This window comes from Pongo pygmaeus, chromosome 22, assembly GCF_028885625.2.
Source record: "Pongo pygmaeus isolate AG05252 chromosome 22, NHGRI_mPonPyg2-v2.0_pri, whole genome shotgun sequence".
NCBI lineage: Eukaryota > Metazoa > Chordata > Mammalia > Primates > Hominidae > Pongo > Pongo pygmaeus.
The window spans coordinates 49817559-49829707 of NC_072395.2; the positions used below are offsets into that span (position 1 = coordinate 49817559).

Here is a 12149-nt window from a genome sequence, read left to right on the forward strand (position 1 = left end):
GCACACACATTTTGAAAATACAATTTCTTTGTAAATTTGAGGCTGCTATACAGTGTATTGATAATTCTTAAATTAACAGTAAAATTAGAGAATTAGCCTGAAATAATAAAAATAAAGCAGATAGCAAAACATTCTTTCATTGTGCTGAAATTGTGAAGATGTATCTATGGTTTTAACTTGTTCCAATATAAAGATGAAAATGGTAATAATCACAAATTCTTAGAAAAGAATGCATTCAAGGGAACTGCTTAAAAAGTTAAAAAAATTTTTTTTTAGTCTACTTGCTTTGCCAAGACCAGCATAAATACTGCAGAGAGTCCTGGAAAGGATGAGAAAGGTCATCTCATCTACCCTCCCTCCCAACAGAACACAGAAGGGTCTGGTCATAAGAATTTGGTGACCCACCAGGCACGGTAGCTCATACCTGTAAGGCCAAGTACTTTGGGAAGCTGAGGCGGAAGAATTGTCTGAGCCCAGAAATTTGAGACCAGTTTGGGCAAAAAGTAAGACTCCATCTCTACAAAACAAAAAAGTAAATTAGCTGGGTATGGCGATACGTGCCTGTAGTCCCCGCTACTTGGGAGGCTGAGGTGGGAGATTACCTGAGCTCAGGAGTTCAAGGCTGCAGTGAGCCATGATCGTGCCACTGCACTCCAACCTGAGTGACAGAACAAGACCCTGTCTCAAGAAAAAAAAAAAAAAAAAAAAGACACCCACCCTAGTGGGAAGGTGGGGCAGAGATGGGGTAGTTAATGGATGCAAAAAATTAAAATAAATAAAAAGAATGAATAAGACCTAGTATTTGATAGCACAACAGAGTGACTACAGTCAATAATAATTTAATTGCACATGTTCAAATAACTAAAAGAATATAATTTGTTTGTAACATAAAGGATAAATGCTTGAGGAGACAGGTACCCCATTTTATATGATGTGATTATTATGCACAGCATGCCTGTATCAAAGCATCTCATGCATCCCATAAATGTATACACCTACTATGTACCTATTAAATTAAAATTAAAAAATTTTTTAAAAGCTATCTACCCAGACAAACTCATTTGGCCAATCTGAGACACTACACCTAACCCCAACATCACAGAAGGAAAAAATACACAGAGCAAAACCTTCAAAATTATAGACCTTTGACCTTTAATGCATTTTATGAACTAAAAAGCTACAGAAAAACTTAAATCCTGAAATGTATCAAGGTTGCCTAAGAAAAGTAATCTTGACAATCCTAGGCAGAGTCTGGCTATCCCCCCACCCCCATATTAACCATCATTTTTTAATTTATGAAACTACTGTTTGCTGTTTCTTTTAAAAGGTATATTTTCTTATTTACGGAAATTAAAAACAGGAAGAGGGATCAGTGGTGCCATCATTCAATCAGTCTTCAATGAACTGCTCTACGTAGGATTCATTTTTGTTCAGAGAAGAGAGCAACTTACCAAATGTTTACCTACGGCATACAAAAGCAAACTCAGTAAGTTTTCTGAGAAGAATATTCACTTTCGGCCAGGCACAGTGGCTCACGCCTGTAATCCCAGCACTCTGGGGAGCTGAGGCAGGCGGATCACAAGGTCAGGAGTCCAAGACCAGCCTGACCAACATGGTGAAACCCCATCTCTACTAAAAATACAAAAACTAGCTGGGCGTGGTGGTGTGTGCCTGTAATTCCAGCACTCAGGAGGCTGAGGCAGGAGAATCGCTTGAACTCGGGAGGTGGAGGTTGCAGTGAGCCGAGATCGTGCCACTGCACTCCAGCCCGGGTGACACAGCGAGACTTCGCCTCAAAGAAAAAGAAAAAAAAAAAAAGAATATTCACTTTCAACTTTAATTTTTTAAACTTTTCCTTAATGCATATAGGAGGCAGGTTGATTTAAACTAAAAGTTTTTATAGACCAGTGGCTCAGGAAAGCCTCATGGTGGGTGAAACTGACAAGGGTCCTATGATACACATGTTCAGGACCCAGCGATCTAGCTGACTGCTGACGGGCAACGCTGTTCTCCTTTCGCTCACACCTAGAATCTGAATCTCAGCCTCGGAGGCGCAGCAGCACAGTGCCAAAGCAGCCCTCCTCTTCACCCACAGCCCCTGTCCCCCGCACTCAGACACACATGCCAGAGACCCACCAGAGACACAAACACCTACACAACAAAATTGTGCTGTGAACCTCGTTGCGTCAAGGGAAAGTACATTTCCCTTTTACCAGAAATCTCCAGACCCGCTACTCTAAGTCTTCTCTCACTCTCTGGGAGAAATGACCACTCCATAAAGGCACGTTCTATCTCAGCAATCTTAAGTTTTTTTGTAGTTCTGGTTAAAACAGACATATGCACTTAAATAAATAAATATATAAATGTATATGCATAGATATTATCATAATAACTATATGTATTCATACGGTTGAAATTTTTAAAACTCAAATACCCTTAAAAGTATCGATTAAAACAGACTCTGTTTTTTTAAATTAAAGCCATGTTCGTCGATTCACGAAACAAAATTTGAGTTACAGAATTTTTTTGTAAGGGACAGTAGCTCCAATGATCAACAAGAACTGAAATTATAGTCTTTAACTCCAATATTTCTTTTTTAGAAAAAAATATTTATTTTAATTGACAAGTAAAAAATATGTACATTTCTGGTATACCACATGATGCTTTGATATATGTGTATGTTGCGGAACAGAAACTCCAATATTCCTTCCACTGATTCTATTATTAAACCAAAGCCTAAAAACATTTTAAGAAAGAAAATACCCACGACACCAGCAGAGGGATAATGTAGAATTGTACTGGAAACATGTAGTACCTGGATAGCTGTGCGGCCACTCGGCACACAGTACCTGGGAAGACGCAGCCACACACAGGCAGCTACAACAAAACGAAGAAATTGGGAAGATCTCTCAGAACAAAGGAGTCTTCCCTTCTTATCTCCAGGAGAAAGTGCCTGAGGGACAGACAGACGGACTAACCTTGGCTGAGTTTTCCTGCTTTCACGAGGAAGCCCGCAAAATCCTCCTGGTGCTGCCCAGCATCGGCCGAGCTCCAGCACAGGAGCGCTCTCCTTGCACCCCAAGTTGTTTCTCCCCTTACCACTCAGGCAGGGGAAATGGGGGATTAAACACCACTCAGGTCCACAAACTGCCTGTCAGTTTTGAAACCCCCGAAACGCTATAAACATTTTTCCAAGACAGTCATTGCAAATCTCCGGGTGGCATTCTCAAATCATTAGCATGCATGGAAACAAAATGTGCTCCCCAGCTATAATTCACATCCCAAGAACTGAAGGAGAACATTTATCAAATGGGATTTGGGTCTCAGACCCCGACATTCCTGAGCTGACACCACCAGCTCTGCAGCCCGGGAGCGCCAGACTCAACGGTTCCGTCATCGCCGGGCGCCCCACCGCCGCACCCACCTCCAGCTCTGGTCCTTGGCCCTGCACCTGATCACAGGAGCCCTTTGATCATGCTCTCTAACCCGGCACCAGTATGGGCTTATTCCTAGGATGTGTTTTTTGAACTTGGGAGACAAAAATCCACGCGTGAGAATGTTCTAAGCCCTTCTGGAGACAGCCTCCACTGACTTCCCCGGGAGGTGAGGCCAGAATCCGTACCCGCTCACACATGGCAGCTATTAGGAAGCCTGGGTAGGAGACAAAAAGCATGTGGTCTTGGAGGATTTTTTTATTCCAAAAGAGGCCGTTTCCCATCCACAAGTTTGTGACTGCATAAACAGTGGATATAAATAGACGGAGGAAAGAAAACCACGCTTCTTAGACGGGATGCTATCCCAAGAAGGAAAGTGCTGAGCGGTAATGTTCCCTCGGCCTCGGAGACCTTATCACCCCTTCCCCAGGCCAGACAGCAAAGACCGCAACGCACAGAAGCCAGAATCATCACAAAACTAATTAAACGTGGAAAACAACAAAAGCGTTTGTGCAGATTTCCCACAAGCACACATCTCTGCCCCGGGTATTTACTCTGCAGGCGCTACTTTGAGGCACACTTGTGGAAACAAGATTCAAGTAAAAAGACAGGACACACAGTAGCTGAAAAGCCTTCTTCCCACAAAAATAAAACATTCTAAAGGGAGCACAGGAAAACCCCCCAAGAATGATTTCTTTTGCAATTCAACGTCAAAACCCATCATGTCACCTTTTGCCACTGGTATTATGTTTGATAACAGGAAGTCAGTCAAAATGAACAAAACATTTCCAGCGTAGGTGAAGGGCGAAGGAAGAAAGAAAGGAGAGAAAGAGGTATATGAAAGAACCTTAAAAACATTCATAGCTATAAAAGCTTTTAAATGTTTGCTTTAATCTGCCAGCTGCCTTTAGCCGGTGCCGTATTGTAAAACAGCCGCACAAGACCACAGCAGCCACATGTCAAAAGCTATTCAAGGTGCACCTGGAATTCTGACTTCCTCTCTAATTTGGATCTCGAAAAATTATTTTTAAGCTGTATTTTAAAGTTATGCCCAAAGCTTTGCCCTATCTATACATTCGAGACTCAGAACTAGGATTAAAAATAGGAGAAGGGGAGGACTCCACATCAAGAACTATGCTAAAAAACGGCAGGCGAAGATTTTTTTTAAGTGGAGAATTCTAATTAACTCATTAGAAAAATACATGAAGCCAGGTGCGGTGGCTCATGCCTGTAATCCCAGCACTTTGGGGGGCTGAGGCGGGCGGATCACCTGACGTCAGGAGTTTGAGACCAGCCTGACTAACATGGTGAAACCCTGTCTCTACTAAAAATACAAAAATTAGCCAGGCATCGTGACGGGCACCTGTAACCCCAGCTACTTGGTAGGCTAAGGCAGGAGAATCGCTTGAACCTAGGAGGCAGAGGCTGCAGTGAGCAGAGATCGCACCATTGCACTCCAGCCTAGGCGACAAGAGCAAGACTCCATCTCAAAAAAAAAAAACCGACAGAAACGAAAAATACATAAGCCTCTTCACTGTCCTGTACGCCAGCTTCCTCTCCCGGGGGCAAGGACTCCTTCCCCGCCCTGCCCTACTTATCAGGGTCACTGTGAGACCCAAATGAGATGGCGATACAGGTAAGAAAAGCTTGGTTAACTAGAATGCATGCCACAAAGATGAGGAATTATCCCTCGTTTTCCAGAAACTTGTATAGCAAGGGCTTGTACTTAGTAGGCACACAGATGTTTGCTACATGAAGGGGCCAGTTAGAGAAGGAGGAACAACTGTGTGGTATGTATGACTGAGTCTAAGTTTCTTCATAAAGCTACCAAAGTCTGAAAAGCAGCTCCATCTCAGTATGTTCATGTACATCAAATCATCATGCTGCATACCTTAAATACATACAATAAAAAAAAATGTAACATAAAGGACTTCCCGGAGTAGAAGGGCCTGTACCCGTTTTTTGATATGTTTACAAGTATCTAAACTATCCTTACCAATAAAACCTGCTTTTTATGGGGGGAAAAAGTTTCACAGTAAAAATTCGGGGTTAAATCAAAATGAAATGTCATAACTAGTTTTTGTTTTTAAGTACGTATTATCCATTCCACAACTCCCCACTACCAAAATGGTGATTCTGCCCGAATATTTCAGTAACAAACTCAGTTGTCACTTCTTGTGACAGCTACATCTTGATCCCAACTGGACACAGGACCCCTGCTAAGAGTCCAGCCGGCTTCTATTTCTCAGGTCACCTACACACTGTTAGCCACCGTTGGCCACGATGAACACCCACAAGGTTCCCAAGCTTTTTCATTTTGGAAAAAATCTCGTGCTCCCCAGATCCTAAGCGGATGTCCCAGGCTACGGGAGCAATGCACAAGCTCTCTAGTTCCCCAAGGTAAAGGTGCTGACCTTCCTGGGGGCAGCACATCCAGTTCCCCAAGGTAAAGGTGCCAACTTTCCTGGGGATGGCACATCCCACCCTCTTCTGCTTCCTCTGGCCTCACTGGGGGGATCAAAAGGGATCCGCTGGCAGGTAACTCTGCAGGTGTGGAGGGTGGGGGGCTGGCTCTGCCCCACACACAGGTTCAGGTCCCAGCCGGTCCTAACCCACCAGCTGCCCCTTCCAGTGAGACCCTGCAGAGCGTGGCAGCCTGTGCTCTTTCTTTCTGCCACTGCTCTGGCAGAGATAAAAAGGAAAATGGAATCCAGAGAAACAGAAACAAGGCAGCTAGCTTCTCAACTAGGAAAGAATTATGTTTTCTCTAGAACATCAGATTTGATAGAAAATAAAATCTATTAAAATGTTTCTATAAAATATAAAAGAATTATGTTTCTTCTGGCGTTCTGTAAGGGAAAGGATTGTGTTTCTTCTATAAAATCAGTGTCTCTCAAAAACATTCATGTCCCAGCACAGTAAAGATGTATTGCTGCTAACTGCCTGTCACCCACTGGTGGCGGGAAGATGTGGTGGCTACCAGCTGATCTCACCCAGGACACCCCACAGTGAGCCACATGGTGTATCAGTCTCTCACCCACCAACATCTGCAGAGAGGAAGCCATGGAGAGGTCCCCATATATATGGTCTTGGAAAACAGTTCAAAGGGCTCTGCCAAGAAACTGGAACATCCAAGCAGGGGTAGGGCACCCCAGGGTACCTTCCACCCACAGAAGCAAAAGGACAGCTTCAGCTTGGAGGCCCCCACACATCAACTCAGAGCTCACAGTTAACCCTGGGAGTCACAGCTGCCACAGGCCATGAACAAGAGTCACGTGTTTTACTATCAAAGCGAACCCTTTCTAAATAGTATGTCAAATATTATTATTAACCAAAGTATCAACACCTATGAGATTCCCTGCCTTTTAACATTCAAATATGACCATGTGTGAGATGCCTTCAAAGTCCAATGACACGCAGTCATTTGTAGTTTTTAATAACTAATTAGGCTCATTATAAAATAACTCATAACAAATAACCAATTTGGCTCATTATAAAATAACTAATAACAAATAACTAATTTGGCTTATTATACATATAATCATTATAGAAAATTTGGAAAATACAGAGAAAGTTTTAAAAGATTATTAAAATCACCCTTAAGCACTCCACCAGAAATAAGTCCTATATATACCAGATTTCCTTCCAGTCTTGCAGTCTTGTTTCTTTTTTTTTCTTTTTTTTTTTTTTTTGAGACAGGGTCTCACTCTGTTGCCCGAGCTGGAGTGCAGTGGTGCATCATAGCTCACTACAGCCTCAACATCCCTGGCTCAGGCAATCCTCCTGCCTCAGCCTCCTGAGTAGCTGGGACTACAGGTATGCACCACCATGCCTGGCTAATTTTTGTATCTTTTGTAAAGAATACGAAATTCTGCCAGGTTGCCCAGGCTGGTCTCGAACTCCTGGGCTTGAGCGATCCACCTGCCTCAGCCTCCCAAGGCATTGGGATTATAGGGGTGAGCCACTGCACCTGGCCCAGTCTTCTTTCTATGGAGATAGGTGTGTGGTAAATGTGTGTTTGTGTGTTTGTTTTATGGTTTAACTTTTGTCATTTTGCTGAGACCCAAATTTCAATCCTGCTCCTGGGAGGTTCAATTAAACGTGAAAGCCTTGGCTGGAGGAAGCCCAGCTTAGCCGCCCACAGCCTGCACCTCAGCCAAGCCCTGCTTCCTCTTGGTGTTGTGCACGGTGATGCTGATGGAGTCACACATGACTGGGTTTTATAGTGGGAATCACACGCTACCATGGTGTTTGGGTATCGATGAAGGTCTCAGAGCACATCCTTCACAAATGCCAAGGGCTGACCATCGTTGAGGCGAGTGTTTTTTCTCTTTGGGTCTTGGTGCTATTCTTTCCAGTTATATCACAGTAATGGAGAAGCACATAAATCTTCTGCGCTATTCGTCATAAAGAGCAAGTGTCAAGGCACCAAACTGTGTAAACACAGCTGGTACGCAGTAAAACTATTTAGATAACTAGCGTATTTATTTTGTTCTTTCATATCCCATACTATAATAGTACCTAGGACACAGTAAACATTGAATGAAAGATGAATATTATTAACTGGGACACTGAAATAATTTCTGCAGACCCAAAAGAAAGTGCCACCAATATAATGGAAAACTATAAAATTATACTATGTGAAACTGATATAGACAGAAAAAAATTAAATCTCTGAAGAACAACTTTATAGTTCTACAGTCCTGTATGCGAGGCAGCCTAGCTCAGCAGCGACACCCTGTGGTGAGAGATCTTTGATTTCCAGCAACAGAGTATCTTGCAGGGCACAGGAAGCAGAAAGCCAGCCCAGGCATCCAATCCCTAAGGCAGGTGATGAGCGGAACGGACCGGCAGGATTTAGCAGATGACTGGGTGCCAAGATCCTCTCCATGGAACTTAATTCCGTGAGGATGACTGAGATCTGTTAAGTAGGGATGCCGGAAGGAAAACCAAATACAAGGTACAAACCCAATTCCATTCCCAGTCTCTGTGGTCCAGATCTATAAATACTGACCCATAGCACAGTGACTAGATGCAGGAGGAATTCAGCTGCCTCCGGAAAGACCATCTCAGGCAGTGCATATCCACCTTCAAATTCATTTGCACTATAATCCTTTAGAGAACTTGTATTCCAAGAAAACATCATATAAAACCTTGACTTCTGCCATTTCCTTCTACAGCAGATTCAAGGACACCTAAGCAGAGTTAATAAACATTAAGAGGCCGGGCGTGCCATGCCTGTAATCCCAACATTTTGGAAAGCTAAGGCAGGCAGATTGCTTGAACTCAGGAGTTCAAGACCAGCCTGGGCAACATGGTGAAACCCTGTCTCTACAAAAAGTATTAAAAATTAGCCAGGCATGGTGATGCACACCTGTAGTCCCAGCTACTCGGGGGGCTGAGGTGGGAGGATCGCTTGAGCTTGGGAAGTGGAGGCTGCAGTGAGTTATGATTGTACCACTACACTCCAGCCTGGGCAACAGAGCAAGACCCTGCCTCAAAAACTAAAAATAAACATTAAGAAATGAGGATATGTACAACATACACGTACTCATTCCATTCCTTGAGCTCCCAAAGTAAAGCAGAATTCAGTCAGAAATAAGCAGCTGAGAGGAAAGTAGTCCACAGCACAGATATCCAAGAAAATCAACAAGGCCAAGTGGAGGGCCCACAATGGGAAGTGAACATTTCTGAAAATAATTATTTTCCAAAGTTATTATGTAATAAATGGCTTAGTAGGGAGTGTCCACATATGTGTATACAGAGCAAATATTTGCTTTAATCATGTTCAAGCATTTCATTCCCAAAGTTTGTGAAAGGGGAAATCAACACTCCCTCAATTGATCAATGAACAGGTGAAAAAGTATCACCTCCCACTGCCCCAGGCTGTTTAAAAAACTGGAAGGACAAAAATGTGAAGCATCTGTTGTGTGCTTGAATATAAGCAGACACATAATACAAAGCCCTGACATGGGTATTTCAGGTTATACTCATCCTAAATACACCAGAAATGCCAAGAGTTCCAAATTTCCACTCACAGGAGAATAACCTGGGGCAGGGCCACTCTTCCTATCCACTGCTCTGTCCAAGAGTCCGGAGGTCAAGTCCGAAGACCAGCATGATCAGAACTCCGAGAAAGGGCAGGGAGCTCTGCCAAGGGCAAGGCCAGGCCACCTCACTCCCAGACTTCCCCAGCAGGGAGCCTCAGAGCAGGCACTCGCTAAGGTAACCAGCCCCAGCCCTCCATCCCCAGGAAAAGACTGACAGAGAAGGTCTAGGGGACTGGCAGTGCTCTCAGATTTTCTGTCTTCTCCAAGTGAGCCCATCACACCTAGATAGCTCATAGCTCTGCTCTCCTCCAAAAACTAAGGGACATAGTGTAACACAAAAGAAAGTGCCTCCTTTTTAAAAAATGTTGGGATGAGAGGTATAATTTGTTCGTTTCAAGAGAAAGTAGGTAAGTTTAGTGTTTAAAGTCACCTAGACTATTGGGTGTTTGCAGAAACTACATGGTTATGTCATTCAACTCACAAATTTGTCTGTTCAGAGAAGACAACAGAAATAGACAAAATAATTTGTCAGAATGACTATGAAACTGATAGTATGGCCAAGCAGGGGGATTAGCAGGAACATACACCTGGAGAATCTGGCGACCTGCCCAAAACCAGGTATCAATCACAGGCAGCAAGTGCAGGCACGAGCCAAGAGAATTCCCGAACACATTCCCAGCTCTGTGGGCATTTTCCTGTTAGACATGACTCACAGACGTGAAACCCAGAGCGCTGTTGCCACAAGATGGCAGACATTAGCACAAATGTGATCGTTCCAAAGATTTGCCGAAAGCGGCTCAAATCAAAACAAATGTTTTCAATCCCAAATGAATAAAATTACAGTTTCTGAATATACTCTTGACACAGGGACCCTCTTCCCCCTAACGTGGAAAGGGCCACACCTGCAGACTTAACACCTTTCTAAACTCTACTAGTTGTCCCTCTCTTATATATAATCCTCCCCCAACAAAATGAATATTTGCACATCTTGAAGATGATTTCCAAACCCAAAGTCAAAACAGAAATGAAAAATCAAAACCAACCAAAATAAAACAATTAAGGCAATGGGTCGCCACTGTGAAGAGGGCCACGTTGCAGCGAGCTCTGCCCAGCTGAGCCCACAACTCACCTCCGCAGCTAACAGCAAGTAAAGAGGAGTTAAGGCAGGAACTTGTTTCATGTCACAGCTGAGGCCAAGGGTTGTCAGAATCTCTCTAAGGACTTCGTATCTTCTAAAATTGCTTGACTTGAGCAAGTTAAAATCTTCTGCAGTTTGCACTATGTTGGAGCTGGGAGGTAGTTCTAAGTGCACCTGAAGGGGAAAGATAGCACTATGTAAACTGAGGGCACTCACAGGCAATAAGAAAAACAGTTTCTTTTTTCTTTTTCTTTTTTTTTTTTAAATTTAGAGACAGGATCTCATTATGTTGCCCAGGCTGGTCTTCAACTCCTGGGCTCAAACAATCCTCCCACCTCAGCCTCCCAAAGTGCTGGGATTACATGTATGAGCCACCACACCTGGCCAAAAAATTTCTTTACCAGTTTTCTTCTCCAAGTGAGCACATCACAGCCAGATAGCTCATAGCTTTGTTCTCCTCTGAAAATTAAGGGACACAGTATAACCCACAAGAGAAAATCTGAACATGAATTTTTCTAATTACCAATAGCATATAAACTCTGAAGCTGAATATCTGGAAAGTCATGGCCAACAAGAAAACAATTCCAAAGAGCCTACTCAAATTGTGGTTGTCAGGCGAGAGGCCACGGTGGAAATGACCCTGGACAGTCATTGTCTCTCTCCAGGTACTGATATTCCACACTCATCAGTCATATGACCTTCCACAAGTTACTTAACTTGGTTATAGGAACAAAATATCTAGGGTTGGGCACGGTGGCTCACGCATGTAATCCCAGCACTTTGGGAGGCCGAGGCAGGCAGATCACCTGAGGTTGGGAGTTCAAGACCAGCCTGACCAACATGGAGAAACCCCGTCTCTACTAAAAATACAAAATTAGCCAGGCATGGTTGCACAAGCCTGTAATCCCAGCTACTCAGGAGGCTCAGGCAGGAGAATCGCTTGAATCCAGGAGGCAGAAGTTGCGGTGAGCTGAGATAGCACCATTGCACTCCAACCTGGGCAACAAGGGTGAAACTCCATCGCAAAAAAAAAAAAAGACCTAGAAAGACAGTTGTGCTGAAAACCTAATTGCTAGTGAGTTCAGGGAGGCAAATGGGTCACGCTGGAAACTTCCATTTTGCCTATTAGCCATAACTGGAAAACAATACCTAGGAAGAGAGCAGCCTTATTCATCATTTTAAGAGCATTTGCAGGAGGCTGGGCATAGTGACTCACATCTGTAATCCCAACACTTTGGAAGGCCAAGATGGGAGGATTGCTTGAGTCTAGGAGTTTCAGACCAGCCTGGACAACATAGTGAAACCCTGTCTCTACAAAAAATACAAAAATTAGCCAGGCGTGGGTGGTGTGGCTGTAGTCCCAACTACTTGGGAGGCTGAGCTGGGAGGATCCCTTGAACCCAGGAGGTTGAGGCTGCAGTGAGCCATGATCATGCCACTGCATTCCAGCCTGGGCAACAGAGTGCGACCATTAAAAAAAAAGAGAGAGAGAGAGAGAGAGACAGAGTTTGCAGGAATTCAAAACAG

General features: G+C 43.7%; 1 protein-coding gene across 9 annotated transcripts in view; it reads right to left on the reverse strand.

Annotated features, from left to right (window-relative positions):
• Nucleotides 1-12149, reverse strand: part of HLCS (holocarboxylase synthetase) — a 241579-nt gene that overhangs the window by 170883 nt on the left and 58547 nt on the right. For all 9 annotated transcript variants that reach the window (XM_063659663.1, XM_063659665.1, XM_063659661.1 and 6 more), the window contains one exon: nt 10614-10796. In XM_063659663.1, the coding sequence (XP_063515733.1) occupies nt 10614-10796 (183 nt within the window). The remainder of the gene's footprint in view (nt 1-10613; nt 10797-12149) is intronic.